The sequence below is a fragment of the Apaloderma vittatum genome, unplaced genomic scaffold (genome assembly GCF_000703405.1).
Source record: "Apaloderma vittatum isolate BGI_N311 unplaced genomic scaffold, ASM70340v1 scaffold7858, whole genome shotgun sequence".
Taxonomy (NCBI): Eukaryota; Metazoa; Chordata; class Aves; order Trogoniformes; family Trogonidae; genus Apaloderma; species Apaloderma vittatum.
The window spans coordinates 2280-27161 of record NW_009728981.1 but is presented as its reverse complement, the minus strand read 5'-3'; the positions used below and the strand labels follow the sequence as shown (position 1 = coordinate 27161).

Sequence of the window (24882 nt, the reverse complement as noted above, 5' to 3'; positions counted from 1 at the left end):
AAAGTTAGAATACAGAATATCCTTATTATTTTATCATTCCCATTTTTATCGTCAGTCCTTTTACATAAATGAAGTAATACAAAGGGTTCTTGAAGTCCACACAAATGTAAATTATTCCAACACACTGCAGGTCCTTTACACTGTCAGAATGGCATTCAGCTGCCTGACTGTATATAAAAGCCTGATTCAGATTTGTGTCTTGTTCAATGTTTTGAATTCAATGTATTCAGTCTAGCCAGATCATGCTAAAATGAAATCAGATGTCCAGGACCAATATCATAAGCAATGTATCTTGAAAATATTAACCATGAGATATATGAAGTTGTTAATACACAAAGCTCAAGTTTTTAAGACAGACACCATATCAGATTCCAACTCTGCAAGCAGTTACACCTACAGTTAATGCTATTGCTAGCAGTGGTCCAGGCACAGCCAAAGGGATCAGCCACATGAGTAAAAATCCATCTGTACATATGGATACATTCTTGCACACTTATGTCCTCAATTTTTCGTGTCATCTGGCTAAAATGAATCAAGGCACCGCGGTCAGAGTACAAACTCTGCAACATCAAGGCATCTGATATTTAGCTATCAGATATTACTAGGTCTTCACTTTAGTTTTCCAGAGTACAGAACAAGCCTATCACAAGCCTCTGAGGTAGTTCAGCTGAAGGGGTATAATCTAAGTTACACTGCTCTTATTTGATGTGGCCATTAATCTAACATGGAAGAAATAAAACTCTTAGAAATTCCTTAATTTTCCTAAACTTCAGAACTTACTCTTCAGTTCTGAAGAAAAAAAATCCATACAAAGATCGCTTACACGCTTTGTAAAGAAAATAACACAACCAAGTAACAGGACCTGAGATGCACCTCTGCGCCTACATATTTGTCATTTAAAGGTTCACATGCCTTCAGCTCAATAAACGCGCAAAATTTCCTCAGACACAGTTGTATCAAAACCAAATAACGTGGGGACCTTACCTATCTTTTCTACGTTCTCCAATAGATACTGGACTAATGGAAATCCTAGGTAACGTAGAAAGGGAGTTCTGAGACTGGCTGCTGGCGAAGGAAGATGTTTCCAAGTTAAGAGGTGACTGTGGAGGAGTTATCAAGCTGGGACTGCTACATTCAGAGTGTGACAAGGAGCCTAAGGAAAATCAACAGTTTTTAGTATCTTGCATCTGTCTTAATGACTACATGTCAAATCTGTCCTAAGTGTGCACACAACTACTGCCATTCTCAACAAGGAGAGGAGGTTATGGACAAGACACACCATATGCACGTCTGAAAACTTTTAACATCACAAACTTAAAGCATAAAAACTAGGAAAGGGGAAGTACAATAAGAATTTAATATGCAGGTTTATTTCCTAATATAATATTTATGTACAGCCCTTTCCTTTGGGTAGCAGATACATTATAAAACACCTGAAAACACCAACAAAATCCCAGCATGAATTGTACACAGAGAAAGGAAAGTTCTGCAATTTCAAATAAGCTTGAAACGACATCATTTGCATCTCTTCCCTGGATGTACCCTGCCCAGAGAAACACTTAGTCCTTTGAAAAAGCTACAGAAATTAAATCTCAAATTACTAATGACAAATGAAAGCCGTTTGTAAGAACTGTACTTGCCCAGTTAGGAAAACCACTGCATACGACCCATTAAGGCTACAGAACATTTGAGCAATCACAGGAGTGAAGAGCTGCCCTTTACTGTCATCAAACTCAATTCTGCAGCTCTCCAGCACTCTGACTAGTATTTCTACCATATCTTGCAATATTCTCCACCAAGCAATTCTGAGGAAAGTACTAAAATATTTTCCCTGCATTTCAAACTGTAATTTACAATCGTAATGCAATAATATGCAAGATAATGTAGTAAAGAATCAAAAAAATAACAGAGGTCATCTCACTGTTGAAACTTCAGACAAAATTCTAGAAGAAAACTACAACTTTAAAACATACAGCAATGCTTGTTCTTACAATTTTTTGTGTGCTCTTCCTTAGTGTGCCATGGTCTAGTGTCAAATAACAGAAAATCACCTTTCATTAGAAAGTTTCTTCTTTTTTAACTTTCTGTGGCAAGTGTCAATTTTGAAACCTTAATAAAACTGTTACATTTAGATTTCGGTGCAACCCGATTTAACAGCTGCAAAGGCTTTGGGTTAATAACACTGAAAACAGGATCACTAAAATTATTCATGAAATAATTCACCTCTGTCAGAGCCCATCATGGACCTTGGATATCTTGGTGTTAAGGGGATCTTAATTCGTTCTGTTCTGTATTGCAAGTTACTTGAAGAACCTATTTTTACAACAAAAAAATATTACAATGACAAAAGTAACCACACTGAACAAAAAGTACATTTAGATTTCACTTCTTTGATGAGCACTAAAATGGCCTCCGAATTTAGGCACTTAACTCAACTTGAAGTCTGAGTGAGAATTTAACACCTCTGCTTACTAAGAATCCATGGGACTTTCCAAAAGGCACTTAGAATATTCTGATTACAATCTGCTTGCATAAATACGTAACTTGTTGAAAGTGTTCAAAAACTGTTATGCCATTGTTTTTGCAGGGTTACAAAACTGCCACGCTCTATCCAGATGCAACTGCCAACCAGTGATGGACCACGAATGCAAACACGCATAAAAAAAAGCTATTAAGTAATTTAAAATTTTTTTAAAATAATGTTAAAATGTCATTGGTACAAAGCATCCACTTGCTTTGGTATTACTAGGATAGGCACAAACAATCTTACATATCAAGTAAACTTAATTGTAACTTATCTTCCAACAATACAACTTGCATCAGGCCATTAGTCACCCTTGATTTTTTGTTGTGGGGGCTCTCTCCTTTTCTTCTCTTTTCTCCACCTCACTGAACCTCAAAAATACTTTGCCTGGGTCTCACATCTTTATAAGGGGACTTTCAAACAGTAACAGGCATATAAAAGATAATCACTCGCACACAGAGTATTTTATAGAGACTGTAAGGAATTAATTCAACACAGCTACTTCCCATGAACATCCTTAAGTTGTAAAACCACAAAAAAAAAATCAAGCAAAGGAACAGAGGAAGTCTTCAGGTTTTGCTAGCTATGACAATCCCATAACGCATGTATTAAGAATTTCCTATTTATTCTTTGTCTCCAATATATGAGAGTTCCACAGGAAATAAATCAAAAAAGCTAATTACCAAGTCTTGCACTGGATGGTAATGAATTCGAGCCATGAGATGCTCTTGTACGTGAATTTTCAGAGTAGTCACTGGAGTGTTTATGACTTAGGTCCAAACTCAGGCGACCTTGATGCTGGGAACTACATTAAAAGAAAAGCAGAACAGGACAAGTTAGAACTGGGCACCTCAGCAAACAGGCCAACAAAAAACTGTGGTTATCCCTGAGTTACTGAATAAAATGAATGCTCCTCTCCTTTCCACTTCCCACTTATCCCATCATTTTATGAATTAAGAGATGTCAGAGAAAAAATAGCCTAAAGTGATATTAAAAAAAAAAAAAAAGAGAGAAGGCTTTATTTGTTTTGGCAAGGGCAGGGAAAAACATCCGTTAATTGAAAAAAATGTATTTTTTTTTGTCAATACCAGCCAGTGGAGCAGAGTGAAAGCTAATGCGCCTCAGTTACTGAATAACATGAAAACAACTAGCACATCACTTCTACACAATAATGGTTTTGATAACTCTGGGTCAAAGCAACACACAACAGCAGCGCATTTCACTCTTCACTGTATAAAACAACTACCAGAGACAATTTCATCCTAATGAAAATAAAAATTTCAGGAGATATAGATTTCAAACCACCTGGGATGCAGGTGCTGATGGCATATTTGGCTGGCGACTGATGGGCAATTGCTGGTGTGAACTCTATGGCTCCAGGCAGTATAAATAGGATTTCTCATGACAGCAGTTACTGCAGGGCATGGTGCTAAGCTCCTTGGTACTGTACCTGCTTGAAATGATAAAAACACATTCTCAGCAACTTTATTAGCATACACACTACAGGCATAAAATATATTTAAATATATGAATGTGTATCTATAAATAAAAATTATTAGCATACAGATAAATACATTATTAAGCACATGTGACACCTTTTAGGTAGTACATGCATATTTAAAATCTGGTTTATAATTCTGTAGTTAGTGAATAACGAAGTGGATTCTATCACCAAAAAATGAAGTCATTCATAGTATATCATTTTAATGTGCACTGGCAGCTAAAAGATTTTCTCTGTTTTCAAGTAATAAGCTTTTTCATACAGCAACAAAAATATCTGCATTTCTCTCTGAATAGTCAACTGACAAAAATGCCAGTTTTTATTTGGTACTTGAACTAACTGCAGCTTGAACGATTCTTGTTCCTCTTCCCTTGTCTCAGACTCCCACTTCCAGTGTGTCCTATGACTTTAAATTATAGTATTTCAGTATTTATGAAACTTGTTACTCAAGCTGTTCTTTTAAGTACAATCATCCTTCAGTACTCAACCAAAGTCCATCTCATCACTTTCCTCTTAAATCAGTTGGTAATATAAGACTACAACAGCAAAAATGTGTTGACCTTTCAAGACATCGTATTGTCTGACATAGGTTTGACCTGCTTAGGTTATTATGTGAAGGTATCATGAGAAAGTAAAGCTTTTAGCTAAAAATAATATCTTGTAATACTTTTTCTATTATTTTAAAGGAGAAAGAAATTAGTAAAATAAATCAATGAGCACAAGGCTCTTTGATCTGAGTTACTCTCAAGCATATAACGCTAAGGTCGCGGGTTCGATTCCCATTCAGTCCCCATGTGTTGCCTGATCTAGTCGACAGGCGGCGTCCCTGGTGGCAGGGAGGCTGCATTAAATGATCTCTAAGGTCCCTTCCAGCTTAGGCCATTCTATGATTCTATGATATATTTATATTCTGAAATTGACAGAGACAACAGGGTTTGGAGCTGTCTGTTGTTCCAGATACACAAGTCATTACTTCCTTCACGGTCTCCCATGAGAAGAAAACCTTCCACAATTTCTAGAATACACAGGAGTTCAGGGCTTTCCAAAGAACTGAAAATACATAAACTCATAAAAATCTGTATTGCCTTGATTTGAAAATGAAGTTTCATATGTAACTGCCAAAGGTAGCTACACTAAAGAATGAATGATCCATCTGGCAGCAGAGCTTACCAAATGCCTCTCAACAAGTTCAAAACAACTTGCGTAGGATACCCTAATTAGCTCCTGAAGCAATTAATTTAGTCAGTGCCAATTTAAAACCTGCTACATGAACTTCAACACCAACAACTGTTTGATCAACTGAGAAAACATGCTAACTGTTTTCTGTTCCACCTGATTGTATTGATTTCTGTGTGAGCTCCTTCTGAGTCCCCTCTTCAGCAGTCTACTATCTCAAACATGCTGACTTTTAGATTGAGATCATAACCAGTTTGGGCATTCAACTTGAGATACTCCTAATATTTGATTTCCAATAGGCCAAACTGAATATGTTGCACTTTCTGAGCATTGGATCTTTTCCCTTGGAAGTATTTCAGAAGTTAAGCAGCTAAAGCTTAGGACACCTCTCTTTACTGTCTGCTTTCAAAAATATCAGAAATCTTACTTGTCTCCCTAATGGATAGTCTACACCTGATTCACCATTAATGTACCCAAAACCCCTCTGCACTAAAACTGATGAAACGCAAATCTTTCAGCCAGGAGTTGCACAGTTTCCTTAACAGTTATTAAAGAGGTTTCTCTTTTTTTTTACTGTCCAAAAGCTGAGCAGATCATGTTCAGATCACAACACACCACAAAAATACATTTTTTGCAGTCAGGCTTGTTCTGCACTTATGACTAATCCCCAAGATTGCCCAATATGGACCAGTTCCTTGAGGCATCCCTAGGATTTCAGCATAAGTTCTGTCCCTCACCTGCTGACATACCGCCGGTGTATAAGGCAGCAGGCACAAAGCCATCGCTGTGCCTGGCAGACCGTTTTGGTGAGTATGGTGGCCATTCCTGCAGCTCTGGAGACAGATGTTCCTCACTAGTTGGAGCATACTTTTGCACCTACAAGAACAGAAATCTGATTGCAGGGAACCGGTGATTCAGAATGAAGAAAAATAAAATAACCAAACTTGGTAGACAATAAGCAACTTCAAATTTTTCCAATATCTGTATCACTTCTACACCTTATTCTTCCATGCTGCTCTAGTATTCCTTTTTATTATTTTGCAATCTTTTTAGACAATGTTTGCAACTTAACCAATATACTTTCCTTCAAAATAAAACACCCAGCATTTAGTTACATTTCTCCTTTAAAATACGGCTTTCACAAGACCTTTCAAACATTATTTCAGCCACTATCACAAGTGTTTCCTCAAGAAGAGCTGGCTAACAAGCCAGAATGTGTTTTCCTCTAAGCTTGTATTTTCAGATACGTATGGAGCAACCTCTTGTCAACAGAGCAATTCAGGTTTTGGAATCACCTCAGCTTCTGCTGTGTAGATAACAATATACTGGTGAGTTAAACATGAGCTTAGCTCATATACTGACAGTGATGCTAGAGAGCTGCAAGTTCAGAGTTTACACATTTGAAACGTACAACACAAAACGTGAGATTGAGGTATGTAATCAGTGAAAAATAATTACTGAAATGGTACTTACAGTTTTGGATAGGAGTATTTTAACTAAATGAAGAGTTACTTACACAAAGACTCTAAAACGCAGAGGTACATTCCTAGATTCAAAACTTGATTGCTGCCATGGCTGTATTTAGTAATTGTACCATCGACTACTCAGGGATAAAAGCTCTCTTCGATTTATGAACTTAACAAAGAACACAAATTTAACTGTACATATACACAACTAAGGAAATTGGTAACACCCCGTATGGCTATAAATTTAGCTGCGCTGCATGTTCTATATACCTATTTTTGATATTATACACACTACTTCAGAAATTAATAGATGCAGACTGGACACTAGCGTCACACAATAAAGACAATTCCACCAGAGAGAGATTTTCAGAGTGAATGGTGTCCACATAGTGAGGCACAAACCACTTCTGCTTTCCAGTCAACTTTTTTACAGTTACAAAGCTCTGACTATTTTCTGGGAGGATGGAGAAGAACTTAAGGGGAGGAGAATTAAAAAAAAACAGCAGCACAAACTTAATCCTAGAAATGTAAACTAACTAATGTCTCAAGAAAGCTTAAGAAAAATTGTCATTTTAGAATCCTATTGCACAATTTTCTTCTTTACCTCAAATCAACACCTATATGATACCTGCAATATCATTCGGGCACTATGTAGAACCAATCACAATATATCCATGTCTATCCTTTCTGGTGTCTTCAGTAGTGAGTTCCAAAAATACCCACCCTCTTCCAGCTAACAATTTCTTGCACGTAAGTCCCCACTTACACATGTCCTTGTCACACTGAAAACTCTTCACTCGCTGCAGAAATATTACTAGAGTTATAACCAGGAGAGTGCATACGCTCAAGATAATGCACTATAGAGAAGCATGGGACTATCAGTGCCAATGGTCAACTTGATATTCTACATAAAGCAAACACCCCGAATTCAAATGTGTTCAATAGCTTGATTTTGTTTGGTTGTCATATATGTGCCAAAAGAATACATTAGAATATTTCTCCCTCTTGCAGCGCAGCTCTTGATGAAAATGCACGACCTTTCTCTTAGCCATACTGCTCTTCAGACCCACCCAGAATAAATACGCTGACTTAATCTACAAAATCAAACCCTTATGCTTTTTCGTCATTTTCTGTGCGGGTTTTGGCTACGATAGGGCTAATGTTCTTCTTAGTAGCTAGTGGGGCTATATCTTGTGTTCGTACTGAAAACACTGTTGATAAAACAGGAATGTTTTAGTTATTGCTGAGCAGAGCTTGCACAGAGTTGAAGCCTTTTGTGCCTCTCGCCCCAGTGAGTGCGCTGGGGGTGCACAAGAAGCTGGGAGGGGATACAGCCGGGACAGCTGACTCCAACTGATTAAGGGGATATCCCAGATCATACGGTGTCCCACTCCGCAACAAATTAGAGGAAGGTTGGCAGCAGAGACTGCTGTTCTGGGACTGGCTGGACATCAGTCAGTTGGTAGAGAGCATCTATTTTCATTTGTCTCACTAGCGCGTCTTGGGTTTTACTTCTCTCTCTTTGTTACTTTACTTTCAAGACAAAGTTGTTATTATTTTTATTACTTTTCATTAATATTTTGTTTCAACTAATTGTTTTTAACTCACCCCATGAGTATTCTCAATTTTACTCTCTCCATTTTCTTCCCTCATCCCACCAGCAGACAAGGCTTAGTTGCCAGCTCGGATTAGAGCATGGGCACTTCTACGTAGAAAGCTTAAAGCTCTCTGTAACCATTTTTCCTCAAAAAAAAAAAATGGGAACACGGAAGGAACACAATGGAAGTGAACAAAAAAAGACAAACAAAATGGCCAGTTGTTCTCTTATACCAGTATTTTTGTAGAACATGGCTCTAAACCTTGCACTGCTTCCAATTCTGTTCCGCTGTCTGTATTGCTTCTAAAACTCCATTAAAAGGGTGAGAATATCCAGGTATAAACAAGTACAAGCAAAGAATGTGATATTCTAAGTCATTATCATGTGATTATGTAGAAGCACTTTTTGAAACTTTAGATTTTAGTTGCAGGGGAAAAAAATACTGTGTTTGACACCTGAGCAAACCTGAGGCAGTGACGCTTAAACTAGGCTACTGATGGCATCACTTTATATTGTAGTCCTCTAAATAGGTGGTTCTTCCTAAATCACATAAAATTTTGCTTCTATCTACTCTAGTAAGAAATAACCTGCAATCCTCACAGAAGGGTTGTTGATTCTAACAAATTATACTCTCATATTGAACTGTATTATTAAACCATTTTCTCATAAACAGTCCATCTTTACAGTGCAATGGGTCTACCTGTGAATTTCAGATTAGATTTATGAAATTATTTAGAAAAACTTTCAAAAAAGACAACACTGAATGACCTTTTTCCATTAATTTGTACAGTGAGCTGGGCAACCAGTCTGACTTCTGTAAAACTTAGAAGGCCCTATTTTGAGCTGTCTCTGCATTTTTATCTGCTTCTTTTTTTTTCAGGTTGTCAAAAACATACAAGAGACCAGATCTTCCAACAAGCAGCAGTAAAACTCAAGATGTGGCTATCATTATGTCTGGCAGCCACCACTGCCTGTCAACTGCAAGAACTGGTTTTGTATTTTGTGATATTGCAAAATGTAACCCGAGTCTGGGGTAGCTTCTCAGGGGACCTGGATTTTGAGAACGGGGCTATGCTTCTCCTGCTTTGATATGTAACTTGGTACCCAAAACGACACTGAAAATAGACTTCATAGTATCTAGCTTTGTGCTTCAATACACCAAGCTTCTACCTGAAGCGCAGGATTAGGAATGGGCATAGGGGTTATTTTATGCCTCAGAGCAGGAGCTGATTTTGGCCTTGGTCTTTTAATCTCTGGCTCTTCAACCCTTTGAAAGCCAATGTCATCTTCACAGGATTTCCTTGAGGAGAGGTGAGTGCAGTCAATTCCCTCCTCCCGATAATAATGCCCAGCATTCCCTTGAGAGTAGCAGAGTCCTGTTTAAGTGCCAAGGAAATTGGAGCTTGGGCAGTGGCTGGGCTGGTGGGTGGTGATCCAGTTGTGACTGTAGACTCCGATGCAGAGCTCGCCTGCTGTTTATGTTTAAATTTTATAGAGTCACTCCTCTTAGGAGGAGTCGGAGGAGTTGAAGCCACTTCAGCTTTTGATGGCTGAGGGGAATGGCCTGTCGCCTGATTAGGGGAAAGGTACTCCAGTTTGGGAGGAGTTGGCGGTCTTTTGAAAGTATCGGGATCAAAGATAGATTTCCTTTGTTTTGGCTTTTTGTACACAGAGAACTTTTCCGTTTCTGTTGCTGAGATGTTAACCATGACTTTTGGCCAGGTACCACCACTGTGCTTAGCTCCATGCCCTTTGTCAAACGCAGTCTCGACCATCACGCAGTCAGCTCCCGTAGGTTCGTAGGGCAGCCTCCTGTTGTCCAAGTCAACAGCTCCGTAGCCTCGGTCCCCATACATCTCTGGGCTGAAGGAGCTGAGACTGTGTTCTGAATTGCTGTGGCAACTGTGCACTGTGTTCCCGCGAGAGTCTACTCGTACTGTGTTATTAGGGAAAGGTTTGTGATCACAGAATGAACCGTTGCCCTGGTCACTCTGGGCTTTCTTGCTGTCCATGATGTCTGGATTGAAAATGTCAGTCTGAGTTGAACTGTTGAGCCTCAGATTTCTTTTATTTTGGGCTTGTATCTCTGATGTGTGAATCCTACAGTTTGATATTTTGTCTGAATCCTTCAGATTTTCAAATATATTTTGACCACTCCATGATGAACTCTGAGGAAAAACCTAAAACAAAACACACATGTGATCACTTTATTATGGCTGATTTCTGTCTAGTATGAGGCATATTCTGGCCTCCTTGATTTACCCGGACCTGAACAGACACCAAGATATGTATAGATACAGTTGGGAAAGGCTTAATAAAATCTTACAGATTCAAAGCACAGAACATGAAATAAAATGAAGATAGAAATTTTTTGAAACATTTTCAGAATAATTTCAGAAGAACAACACTTCCTGGTGTCAGAAGCACTGAACTAACAGTGAAGGGACCTGCATTCTACTTTTACCTCTGTGAAGTGATTCTAACAAGTCATCTTTCATTGCCTATTTCCCTTTAAACATTTCATCTTTTTACTTTCTAAAAACCTCAAGCCTCCCGGAGCTGGAATTAGCAGTCAAAAAGCCCGTGTGACAGGTCCAGCATAATGGGATTCTAAAGCAAATAAGCAAAAGAGAGTAATATTTTTATAGCAGTAAGTCTGAAAAAGAAAACTGCACTTAATCCTCATAGAAGTCAGAGTTCAGTTTTCTGCATAACTCTCTCCTGACTAAAAGCAAACGTTTTTCAGTCAAGAAGAGACTATTTATCTTTCATGTACAAATCTGCTCAGGTCTGAAGCAGAAACCCAAAAAAAAGTAATTATGCCAGGAGTCATTTCATGTGGCCAGCAAACAAATAGGAAAGTAAGAGCACTAAGTAAGTTGAATTTCCCCCCAGATGATACAATAGTCTTACCTTGAACGTAACTGTGGAGTCAGTGTACCAGCAGTGACATGCATCCCGATGGTCTTAATTTTTAGCAGAGACTTCTCCATCACGATATACACATTCTTTGATAGACTCTTCCCTGATCAACTAAAATAATTCTGTGTAACTTCAAGAAAATTCTGCAAATTTAACTTCTACTCACCTTCATCAGTGACAGGGTAAGTGAATCCCTACAGTTTCGTAGCAAAGCTTCACATTCAGTAAGCGACTTATTATCTAGTGCAATGCCATTGATCTACACACAAAAAAGGCACAACAGACGTCCATAAATCAAAGGTAACAGTGGAGCATCTTACAGTCGCGTCTCAGACAGGAAAATCATTAGTTTTATATGTATGCATGACTGAAGTCTAGTTGACCTTGTCCTGTCTTTTTCCATTCTCTACTGAAAAAACCCACCAAGCCTCCTAACTCCACTGGTGCTACTCCTGCTTCACTACATGAGCATCTACTCATTTACACATGGACATTAACCACCTCCTGTTTTCTAAGAGTTCATAAACCAAGTCATTTAGGGCTGCAGATGCACACAGGGAAAAACTTCCCCCCTCCGCCCCAAAAGGATGGCATTGGTGACACTGTAATTTAAAAGACAATAAATCTGTCATTCAATCAAGGGATGCCTTTTTGGAACTGACCTTCCCTGTTCAGTATAAAAATCAAAAGTATCATTATATGTAAGCCACAAGTGTGTCATGTAAGTTAGTGTCTGTCAAAAATGCTCATACGAATTAAGCATAAAGTAATAAATACTTACTGAATTATATGAAAAGGGTATAATACAATACAATAATATAAAGTAAAAAAAAATGTAGAGTTTGGGATCTTAAAAAGTAGTATTGATGATAACACTTTAATAAAAAATAAAGAAAGGAGAATGCATTTTTAACTTACAGCAATTATCCTATCTCCCACAGCAAGGGAACCCTCTTTGGCAGCTGGGCTTCCAGGGACAACAGCAGCAACAAATACTCCATTTTCTAGACTGACCCCACTATCTGAAATACCAAAAAAAAAAAAAAATGAAATTACGTCTGCAATTCAAATACCTTGTTCAAACAGCATGTCTGACCTGCCTGCACAAGGAAGGAAATATAATTACCAAATTCATTGAATTTTTATTTCTGAAAACCCTTTTAAAGAAATAAAAATATGGTGAGGAGGAAAACAGGGATTTGAGATGTCCTTAAATCTAATATAATCATACAAAGCTGGAGTAACTGATGGGTTTAACAGTCTCATTTAGACTCCCAGTAACACTCCAGACAGGTAGATAACTAGAACTCAGTATTAAAACAAACAAACAAAAAACCTCTAGAACAAAAAAGAAAACCTGTACTTACAGAATAAAGCTATCGTCAATATCAGCATTCTTAGTTTGCTAAGACTAATTAATGAAAATCTCGGTCTAGGAGGAAGTAACAGTTAAAGTGGGACTTAGGCAGAGGCTCAAAACACGTACCTTTAGGTCAAGCCATTTTTGGTTGAACAACCACATACCATTTACATACGTTCCCCCATTACCTTTATGTCCGGAAACGTTGATGTGAAGAGGTGTTATCACTCGCCCACCTAAGGACTTCCTTCTTCGAACCACCATGTTAATAACACCTCCTCCATTTAGAACAGCTTTTATAACTTGCTTTTTATCTTTATTAGTAAGATCCACATCATTTATTTTCAGCAACCAATCATTCACTCTAGTAGATACAAAGAAATAAGCAGGTCAGTGTTTCAAGCACACTTTGCTGGACACTTGTGAAAAGGGACATAACAGCTGATCTCAACACTCTAATCCTTAATTATCTGGAGTTTTCCACTCCTGAAAAAGCATCTAAATGAAAACCAAGACTTCTAGTCTGCACCTCACTAGGCAAAGTCTATCCTCAAATCACTAATGACTACTCCTTATTTAAAAGTAACCCTCCGGGCAGAGGAGGGTTACTAAAACTTCCTGTCAACACTAGGAACAGGAGCAGGTTTCAAACTATCCATTGCTCTACTCGCCTCTCCCCTTGCCCTCTCTCAATAGTTCACCCCCAAGTTTTACGCAAGATTTAAATAAATAGATCAAAGTTTGAGGAGATAAGGAGCAGAGTAGGTGAGAGAGAGAAACGAGAGCACATCCATTCCTGGTGAGTTTTAAGGGATAAGTCAAACAGTGTCTAATTTCTGTAATGCTTTTAGGCACTGGTCTTGCCATTCTGATTTCTCAATCAACATTAATAATATACACATAACCAATGATAAAAAAGGATTTTTAAAATACAGTAATAACTCGAAGCAATTTGCAATATGCTCACATATAGTTTACTATGATTAACAAAAATGAAGTATCTTCCAAAGTCAACCCCTACCTTAATCGGCCATCAGCGATACTTCCTTTGTCTACTTTGGTAACGAAGATTCCACAGTCTCCGGGGAGGTATGGTTCATTCACACCTTCTGCCACATCGAAACCAAGGGCCTTCAAGTCCATATCATCCTAACAAATATTATTAACAAGTGACTCAACTGCACTGGCAACTGCTGTGTCGTGGTCTGCTAGGCATTACTGCATGTTTGTACTATGCACTTCAATTTACAGGGTACCTGTTCTAGGCAAGTTCTTCCAACTCAATTACTTATTAGGCACCCTCTGGCATTAGAATGATCTTTCTCCCTTATATTAAGGCTGAAATAACGCAGAAGGGGATCTTCAAAGAGAGGAATAGAACAGAGGAGCATGCAAGAAAGCACATTCAGACGTGTATAACCCATTTTAAAAGATGATGCCAAGTGTGTAATGAGAGAACAAGACCATGTCCCCTGTTAACAGGCCTTACTTGGGGAAAAAAATACAATTGTGAAGGTAAGGAAACAGCATTGTGCCTTTGTGATGAACTCAGAAAGACATCTCCTTTGATATGCTTTTTTTATAAAAACTAGAAGTAAACAGGAAAGAAAGTTCAACATTAAGTGGGACCACATTTCTAAATACAGATTAGAGGTGATATTCCATGAACCTTGGCCCAAACCACATCATCCTCAATGTGAAAAGTGATAAATATCTTTAACAAATCAGTCACTGAAATAAACAAGGAAATTTTAATTTAGTGCTTGCTTCAGGAAATGGTAAAGTGACTATAAGAAAAAGTTGACTAAAGAAAAACTGGGACCAACTGGTCACAAACTGATTTATTATTTCTATTTTCAGTGTTAAAAAGCACATACATAAAAACCAGAAAACTATACTTGCAATCAACTGGACCAAGTATCTCAGCACAGTGAACACAGATGATACTTTAAATTTAAAATCTAACATAAAAAAAAACAAATACAACTTAAAACAGACATGTAAGGCATGGGCCTAGTCATGGTTTGATGACTAATCCCCTTAAAATCAGTGTAGCCGAGAGTCTTGAGGAAGTGCAAAAGACACCTTATAAAAGCTAAGCTATAACATGCAAAAATATGAATATTTAGCAGAAATTAAATTCAGCCAAACCTGCCAAAAATATATTAAAATTTTTATGATTCTTCCAAATGTTCTATGTAAGGAAAAAATTCATAGGGAAGAGTATAGGGCTGCGATAAAAAGATTGAGCAGAGATCACAGTATCATTGTACAGTCTCGGAGCTGAAAAGGGAATATTATTTCTCTCAGTTTTGAGCTGAATGATTATGTAGAATAGAAGCTTAAGCAGACAGGTGAGGTTGAAGCAAAAAATAAAAGGATTTAAATGTATTCAACTCTTTTGTTTCCATCCTGGAACTCAAATGCTGGTAAGTCAGCAAAGATTTTCCCATATATCTGATCAAGTTTGGCAGAATATTATTGCTATAATTTGATATCAGCAACTGAAATTCCTATGATCAGAAAATGGAAAGATATTCAGATGACGAACTCTATACAGAGAATCTCAGTAATGCAAACATTTAAAACCATATTTGAAATAAAAAATAACTAAATAACTGCACATAAATGGAAAATTCATGAGGTTGAGAAGTTGTATACAACAGGTATAGCATATGCTAGACTTGCTAACTAATTTTACAGACAATGGAAAAGTGAAATTATTCATTATCAGTTAAAAAAGAGAAGACAGCAATGCACAAAATCTGATGACAAAGGTCAAAAGAGATGAAAAAGCATGGTAAAAGGGCAACTGTTATCCCAGAAAGAATTTAGAGACAGTGGTTCTGACCCATCAGCACAGGTATCAGTTCATACGGTCTTTTCAATCTATGTATTTGAAGATACAATAATACTAGATAATATTTTTAGTGTCAAAAATAGGAATGTATGAGTAGTTTTCTTGGGATGCACTGTCAGAACAGACTGGAACAGCATAAAAAAAGATGACACCAAATAATGCTGTAAAATGAAAGGGATTTAATTTGACAGCATTAAATCACAAACTTTGTCATTCAGGAATGGCAAAAAAATTCTGGTATATGCAGAAGCTGTTATAAATTAAACACAATCTGAGAGACCACCTGTGTGTTCTATGTGGTCAAAAAAATTACTATTACCAAACAATGTGATGCGCCAGTCAAAAATTTCAAATAGAACAGCATACCAGACTTTCATCCAAAGTATTGAAATAAAATCTCTAGACTACAATAAAGAAAAATGAAATTAAATGGAGAAAAGTACTAGCAGGATAATGAAAGGATGCAGAGGTTATCTGGAAAGCTAAATATAAGAACTTTATTTAATATGTCAAAATGGAAAAGGGATTTCCTCTACAGACAAGTAAGAGATTAGCATCTCCTTTCATCCCAGATTTTTCAGCTGAAGGACACTCTTGCCCTAAAATATATATTTATCCTGAAAAAATACTTCTCATATTTTAAAATTTCTAGCCATCAAATCAGAGCAAAAATAGGAGAAATAACTTCATGTAATAGCTTAATTGTTTTATGCACAGATTTTAAGTGATGTTGTCTGTAAGAATGAAGTTTCCATCACATTTTAACTTTTGGCTGCCTTAGCACAGCTATTTCTCACTAACTTTAAGAACACTAAACGACTAATTTAAAACATTATTAATAGTATATGGGCTTGGGTACTCTGCAAGATCAGATGGACGAACAATTTTTATTTATAATTCATTTGAAAAAAAATACAAAGCCTGGGTATAACGGCTTAGTTTGAATAACTACTTTCATCTAGGCTTTACCACCCTTGCTGCATATGCAGATGTGGTTCCTTACACAAAGAACTAAAAAAAAATACAGGTTAGAGTGATATTTAATCATACCTAGTATGAAGTTGTTATAATTGGCTTCCAAGCTACCCAATATATAAAAACTATGCAGTTCGTGTTTTTGACTTACTCTGTCTTTTTCAAATTCTACCACTTCTGTTTCCCATTCCAGAGAGTCTGTGTCTATGGCTGAGTCATGGGAACTATGGGCCATCAACTGACGGAATCTGGCCTCCTTTTCCAACTGATTCTCCATTTTCTCCCTAGGCAACAAAAAACATTTTTATAGACACATACAATCCCTTTAAATAAAATGATACATAACGTTATTGTTTGGAAGTACCTCATACTTTGTTTTCTAAATCCAAAATCCAAGCTGTGACAAAACTTTACCCCATGTTTCCATCTTTTCAGTATTCTCAGGCTGTTATGTAATTTTCTTTTCTGTATATTGTTCTAACATAGACTTACATTTGATGCATTATTTTTACATGACTGAAGTGCACAACTAGGTTTCTAACATCTCCCAAAATGCATTTAATTTACCCACAGATGAGCTGCATTGGTATGCTTAGGACAAGTGCTGCATGATAAACATTGACAATAAAATCTCTTCCACATCCTCCTTGCATTCCTAAATCAGTGAGAATACAGTTCAGAGGAACTTAACTGCAGTTAACGTGACTTCAGTCAAAGAATCCTGTATAGCTCAAGTGTATCTCCATGGTGCAGAGCTCAGAATGTGTGTCTCATGGATAAGATGAAAAAGTTAAGACAGTAAGAATTGTAATCCTGCTCATCTCAATAATTTTCACAATAACTAAGCATACAGGCAATGTTTCCACATACAGTACATGAATGCCTGCTGCCCATAGCTACAACAACATATGGTTCACTTGCAAACAGAACTAACAAACTAAAGATTTTATCACAAACTTCCATGCAGTTTGATAATTTCTCTAACGTACTTCAGTTCCTTTAGTTCACGAACAGCATCATTTTTCTGCTTTCTCATGTCATCCAGATTGCGAAGAGCTTCAGCCAAGTCACTCACAGCCCGGTCTCTCTCCCTCCTTAAGTTGTCACACAAAGTCCTTCAAAAGCAAAGTAACAAGCTAGTTTTACCACATTACACAGTTAACGCAAACTTTTTAAAAAGCACTTTCAAAAGATGTCTCTCAAAAAAAAGTATAAGGAAGAAAAACATACATAAGCAAGGTGTTACAGAAAAGCTCAGGATAACAGAAACTTTCTTCATCCCTTTCAAAATTTTATTTCTACTTTTCTTTAAACTAAGAAAAAAAAAGTCTGATTGAAGTATTTTCCCTTAGTTCCTTACATATGTTTAGTAGCAAATATGTTGGGTACTTCTTGCAAAATGTTGTCACAGGTAAAGAACTATTTGCAGGACTACAGCTACAGCAGGATCAGGTGTATCATGGCTAAAAGACTGGATGACTTGGTGTTCCCACGTAGCAGTGCTGTCAGGCTCTGTGGTACTTTCTAGAGAAATATTGTGGGTATGAAAGTACAGACAAGGGCAAGCATCTCTGAGGCACCCTCAACATAAGAAAAGCCAGCCTGTGCCACCTAACACAGAACCTGAAGCAAGTGCTAGCAAAATCCCGCACGTCCTAGAACTGCATCAACTGCACACAAGGTGTGCACGTGTCGTGTAGCATTCGCTTACCGGATACTTTCCCTTTCTGCAACAATCTTATCTCGCTCTTGAAAGGCCCAATCTCTCCTACATTTGGCTACTTCTGCTTCCTGGATGGCTTCCTTCAGTTCTTGAGACATTGCCTCGTACTGTTTCCGAAGCATTTCAATTTCTTTGTTTGCTCTTTCTATGTCTAAGGTTGCAGAATCTTGAATCTAGGAATTAAGAAATATAGGTAAGTATTTCAGGCACATATTTTAGGTAAGTATGCACAAACTGCTTTTACATATGTGTGTTGCCTGATGCATTTAACTATAAGATAAATGAACATTTTTCATGAAAATTAACAGCAAATTGGGAAAAAAATAAAATAAAAACCACTGCTATGTATTTCATTCAGTGACACAAAATTGTGCGAATACAATTCACATGAATAAAAATCCTCACTTCAAAATAATATCAATGAGCATTTTGTATTTCAGAGATGACACTGCATGCTTCTTTCTTGTTCTGCTTAGCAGACAGAAATAAACAACCTTCAAGGACATTTGGAAATCAGGTATACTGTGATACACAGATTCCTGCGTTAACATCTGTTATTTATCCTGAGATGAGTAGACACGTTCACAACACCAACTTGAGATCCACACAGGTCCTGTAACTCCAAAGCAACAGAATTTTTTAAAAAAATTAAAATTGTTTGAATGTTTCTTGTTATAGCTGAGAATTACTTCTCTCTTAAGTTAACTTGTCTCTCTCTAACATTCTCTATTTTAAGACAGTGACAACAGTAAAGCAAATACAGAGACAATATTCCAGCAAAATAAATACAAGCCAACTGCAACAGTATAGCCTGCCACAAGAACTGAAGGCCATGGGTTTGCAAACAACTGTGTGTGGTTAATTTAAATATAAATAAACCTAATGAATCTGACTAGACTTGTCATTTCATTTAACATTAAACTTTGGAGGAATGTTTTTAAGACTTGAATGCATGCATATCAGAGAGTGATTAATAAAGGAAAAAAAGAGCCTTTAAAGTGTAAGTGAATTATAATAATGTTCAAAAGTAAGAGAGTGCTGAACCTTAAACCCCAGGTCTACATTCAGAAGCTTCCAAAACCCCACTGCTTTGGCCATGAAGAAGTAAACACAATCAAAGATTTATTTCCTGTATAACTGAAAATATAGCTTAATTGCTTCCCCACACACTCTTTTGGGACTGGCAAATCAGTACAACAGGCAAAGCTAAAAACTTTTTATGTATCGGTCAACAGTTGGTAATGAAAAGAGAGACTACATGTCTGAAGAAAGCAAACCAAAATACGTAGTTTACTATTAAATAATTTATTCCTTAATTTCTTAAGTATGAAAGTTGTGATAATAGGTAATTCCACACCACATTACACATTAAGCCTTGACAGTTGTTTGTGGACTGGCATTTAGTATTGCACACAAGAGCAATGGTAACCGTGCAAAATTGTAAAAATGTTATTCCCCACACAGAGACATAAATTGCCAGAACAGGCAGGATATTTACACTAAAAAAGCATACAGATAAGAAAATTTACCATTGCACTTCAATTGGCTTCCTTTATGAAGTACTAGAAAAAGCAAACATCCTGAACAGGTCACAGCCATACACAGGCTATGGATGGCAACAAGCCAAACAGCAGGTAACAGCCTGCCTAGTTACCTGCTGGATCATAGTATTTTATCTACAACTTATTTTTACAAACAGAAACTTATTCTTGCAATTCTTTCAAACACGGAGTTCTGTCACTATGCCTTGAAGAATGTATGTGCATTTTATGCAGGTATTTCAGAGTGACTTGGGGAAAAGATGATGATACCCAGTGTGCCCAAACCCTTAATTAAGCTCTTGAAAATTACTGACCCATTAAAACTGAGAAAGAAAAAGGCATCTGTGAAGACTTGCAATACCTGACGGGCTTGGTAATACTCCCTTAGTAGATGGTCTCTCTGGATGATAGCTTCTGTTCTCTCTTTCCTGGCAACATCTCTTTCTTCCTTCACTGTCTCTATATCCTTGCAAGCTTGGTCAAGCTCCTTCTGGGCCTCAGCTTTGTCCTTCACTTCATGACAGTATTTCTCCAGTAACTCATTCCTCTCACAAATTGCTCGATCTCTTTCCACTAGAGCTGAGTTTAGCTCCTACAACGAGATCCATTGTTTGCAGTAGGTTATGTACAGAAGGAAACAGTTCATCTTTCACACTGGATACACACTGACACCTTAAAAGCCCAAAGAGTTTACCACTAATGTCCTACGAAAGGGGTCAGGACTGCTCACATTACATACAAGTACTAGCAAAGAATATTAAATGTGGTATTAAAGATATCACACGATCACATTAGCACACTGCTATGCCAAGTAAGCAAGAACCTGGGAGCACTCACAGTTCTGAGGAACCTAAATGAGGGAAGGTTATTAACCAGTCAGACTTTTTAAAAGGCTTTAAGTATGGCCAAGGGTAAGAACACATTGCAAATTCTTTTAAACAGCTGCCTTGATTTTACAGGACTGAAAGAAAATAAAGACAACCCAGCTACATAAGTATCTTCTAGCTGCCTCCTAAGCTTTAAAGGGACACTGAAGTCATACACTAGTAAGATGCCAATGTAAAAACTACAGAATGTTTGAAATTATAATTACAGTATGCCATAAAGAAGAATGACAGCACATTCAACTGCAGCAACTCAAGTGCACAATAACAGAGCAAGATGAGCTCTAAAATACAATATGTCTTTTCAAAATAGTTTAAAGTAGGCTTCATACTAGAAGAATGCAGCATTGAAACAGTTTAATTTCACGCTAACAAGTTTTTAGATGGTCCAGCTCTCTAGAAGCATTCAGCCAATGGCTACAAAAAAGCGCTTCTACACATACACATCCGTATTGACGTTTTAATCTCAGAAGGATTACTTGAGACAGCAGACATCTCACAAGCAAAAGAAGGGTCCAAATACATAAGGATCAAGAGACATCATGTCATAAACTGGCTACCATTCTATTTTCTTCCACAGTTTGCAAGGAGTAAGATTATTTAAAACATAGTGACAATTGCATTTTGCTGTACTAACAAAACTGTTTTTTGAGATACAGCATCTAATTAAGGCGAGTCAGGCTGTTAAAGCAGTTCTGCGATGATATTAAGGGATATTTTTGCTGTAGAGTAACAGACAAGCATCAGAACTAATGACTGACTCTGTGAACTTTAAACAATCAGTGAATGTCAGTTACCAGAGCACTCAAGTTGTTGGTTTTTTTCAATATCAGCAAGAGCTTCTGTTGCTCAATGCCTCTTCACAGAGAAATCCCTGACCCATCTGGTGGTGCAAAGAAGTTTTAGTACTGAAAGCTAATTTCGCACAGCTTTATAGTCTGTATAAAATGTGCATTCAAATGTGCGTACAGAACTTACACAAAAATATTAAGTCTTTTCCCACATGCAGCTGAGAAGAAATCAAGTATCAAGGCAGAAGAAAGGCTGTCAGTAAGACCCTCATTAAACAAAAATTTACAGTACTTTAAGGTGATTGCAAAAACATGTCTTGCCACAGTTTATTCCAGCATGCTCAACATAAACTATCTGAATAAGAGCGGCCATTGTCTCCAGTGGTCAGTAGCAGAATTTCACCTCTGTCTTTTACCTGTAACATTTGCACAAAATTACAACACAAAAGCAGAGGGCAAGGTGTCATTTGGTGCTGACTAGAACAGCTTCTGTCTGAAAACATCAGAGTGGTTTGGTTTGAATAACAAGTCTGAATTTGCGAGGAAATCTTATGTTTGAAGGTAGTGCATATGAGGATAGAATACAATAGGTCTATAAAATAGAGGGCAAAGCTGACTACAACTGAGATGAAACACAACATTCTAAGTATTTGCTGGAGCAAAAGATTATACCAAACAAAAACACCCCTGGGAAAAGTAGAGGAGGAGATCGGCAACATCTAATCCCTAGCTGTGAGTGAACAAACACATGAGAACTTGATCCAAAGCTGTTCATAGTGCAAAATCCCAGTATTTCTTCTACCATCTATAAATACCAGACAATTTTGGATGTAAATGAATCCATTATGCTTGCACATGTGCAACCCACAAAGCTTAAATATCTAATTAGGAAATTGACTGACCAAACTCCTCAGTAACTGCTCATAATATAATGCCTAAAATACAACCTCTTGTCTATTTCAGTTGGTTTTGCATTTCTTAGGGACAGCAAAGGTAGAGTAGCAAGCATAAGCTTCAAGGAAAAAACTACTTTTAAGACGACCTAAATGGATTCAATGGTTTCTGTCAGCCAATGGGCGCTATGTAACAGGGCGCTTAGAGCTGCCATACATCATACGAAAAGTAGAGACCATTAAGTTCCATCTTGGCATTCACTGACGAGATTAATTCCATTTATGTAGAAGCACCTTTCAGGATACTATTTCAAGTGAATGTATCACTTGATCAATATTTTTTTTCAAACTAACATATATTTGCCTTGCCAGAACGAGAAAATCCCTCACGCACCAAATGCTGCTGCAGCGAGCCACTAGTACGTGAGCAGGAACACACCTGCTCGCAAGCAGAAGAGTCATAGCTACAGGAACAGAAAATGGCAACAAAAAGAAAACGCACAGTGCTGCAATTTTACACCTTTTGGTTTATTAACGAAGACATTATTTCTGCTTTCTAATGTGCCAGTTCTGGGGGTGAAGAGAAATGCATGTCTGTGTCCTGCCAACATCTCCCTCACCAGTGCTAGGCTCTTTCTGGCTCTTATTCAAAAACCCCTTCAAGTCACCTAGGTAGAAAGGAATACTCATGTATTTAAATTTTAATTCCTTGCCCCTGAAAGGACTTTGGCAAATTACTCACAGTGCCAAAATGACAGATAGAACAAACTGGAGTAGACCGACTAATAGTGGCCATTTCCATCAGCATTCATCATTAGCTGCCCTGATTCCACTGAAATCAATAGGACATTTCTATTGGCATAATGGCTTAGATGAAAGTAGAACCAGTATGAAATGTATTAAAATCTCACTCACTGCAGAAGCTAAATTACTTAGCTGACAAATATAGAGTTGAAAACTACGACTTCTTAAAACCAGAAGTTAGTTGTTTTTTGGAAGCTCTGACGCCTTATGTCACGATCCACACTACGTCCCTCAACAGCAGTGTTATTTAGAAAAAGCTCCACACCTTAATTTTTCATAAAAGGCATTTTGCTCAGACATAATGCTGTGAAAAAAGTGAAATGAGATTTATAGGCAATGCAATACATTTGCTTGTATCTATTTCATGCTAAATTAATTATTTGTAAACCAAAGAGTCAAATGGATGCATGTCAGCTGAAATGAAACCGAGCAGTAAATTTTGTTTTGAAAATCTTAACAGCATCATTATAACAGAGTTGTTATATAAGCATCTCAAGAACATATTGCTGAAAAATACAAAGTTCTGTTTTTACACACTTTAAGGCATGCCTGAGTTCTAGTGAAAAATGTCCAAAATACCCTATTTAACTCAAAGGTAGAAGACAGGCAAATGTAGTAATAACATGCATGTCCGCACAGGCTTTGGATAAATATTTAAGCCTACTTTAAGAACCGTCTTAAGCCATAGCAGATAGCATCCAGTGGTTCCTGTAGAGGTTAGAAGTCAAAAAATAATGAGTATTTCAGGCTGTATTGTTAAAGAGAACATCACTTGAGAAGGCATAGAAAACTAACACAGTAAAGGAAGGATTCGTAATCAGCAGAACAGAATTAAGTCACATGAACAGCAAATTTCAACTGACAGTTATTCTATCCAAACAGAGAAGCTTAATAAATTGATAGTAAAAATAACTGCTATAGGAAAATACCAGCACGGAATTTCCTCTTGGCAGTGCATTCCTGTTTTCCATTCGTTATTCATTTCTGATTCTAGCAACAAGGCCCGCTCATGTCCCTTCCCCCCCAAACCAACAGGTTAGTACCTGTCTTAAAGCTTCCATCTCTTCACTAGCCACTCGCTTCTCAGAAGAAGTGTTCTTCAGTTTGGACTCCGCAAGCTCCAGCTCTGTCTGAAGCTTATCTACTTCTTTGATTACTTGATCTCTCTCGCTCATGATAAGGCGGTATTCATTGAAAACTGAATCCCTTTCTTCCTTGTATTTTTCTGCATCCTTTGTTGCTTTCAGCTGCATTGTTTTGAACCTTGTCACCTCAGACTGCAATCGCTCCATCTCTCTCTGCAACTCTTTGTTTTGTGCTGTGGCATTGCTTAGTTCCTGCTGTACCGATTCAAATCTAAAACCAAGCAGAAATGCCGGTAAGATAGTCGTTCCTCATTTTCTTTTTCATACATTAAGGATTTGGCTGGATAACCAAATGCATTCGTTGGTAAAACACAACCGCAGAGGACTTCTTGGCCAACGTACGCTCAGTGCTGCAAAATAAAAGTTAGACCAATACTGCTTTAGGAATATTAGTGAACCTTTGGGAACATCTTCAAGGAGCTGAAACATATAAATTGTTAGAAATTATTTAGAATTAAATTATTTAAAATAAATTTCTACCAAATTGTTCTAAAAAGGAATGCAAAACATTGTCATTTTTTTACAGCAGTGTCCAGCAATAGGACAAGGGGAAATGGATTTAGGTTGAAGGAGAATAGGTTTAGATCTGATCTTAGGAAGAAATTCTTCAGTTCAAGGGTGGCAAGACTCTGGAACAGTTTGCTCAGAGAGCTTGTGGATGTCCCTCCCTGCAGATGTTCAAGGCCAGCCTGGATGAGGCTTTGAGCAACCTGGTCTAGT

The 24882-nt window shown here is 37.4% G+C and overlaps 1 protein-coding gene across 1 annotated transcript in view; it reads right to left on the bottom strand.

Moving 5' to 3' along the window:
• The window catches only part of DLG5 (discs, large homolog 5 (Drosophila)), a gene marked incomplete at its 5' end in the record, with an annotated part of 39652 nt that extends 15279 nt beyond the window's left edge, over window positions 1-24373 (bottom strand). Inside the window, 16 exon segments of the mRNA XM_009874271.1 lie at window positions 985-1153; window positions 2224-2313; window positions 3208-3329; window positions 3830-3974; window positions 5939-6077; window positions 9435-9622; window positions 9625-10444; window positions 11353-11445; window positions 12105-12208; window positions 12735-12910; window positions 13568-13695; window positions 16533-16665; window positions 17371-17496; window positions 18093-18277; window positions 20007-20237; window positions 24061-24373. Coding sequence (XP_009872573.1) covers window positions 985-1153; window positions 2224-2313; window positions 3208-3329; window positions 3830-3974; window positions 5939-6077; window positions 9435-9622; window positions 9625-10444; window positions 11353-11445; window positions 12105-12208; window positions 12735-12910; window positions 13568-13695; window positions 16533-16665; window positions 17371-17496; window positions 18093-18277; window positions 20007-20237; window positions 24061-24373 — 3162 coding nt within the window.
• Between the last annotated feature and the right edge of the window lie 509 nt (window positions 24374-24882).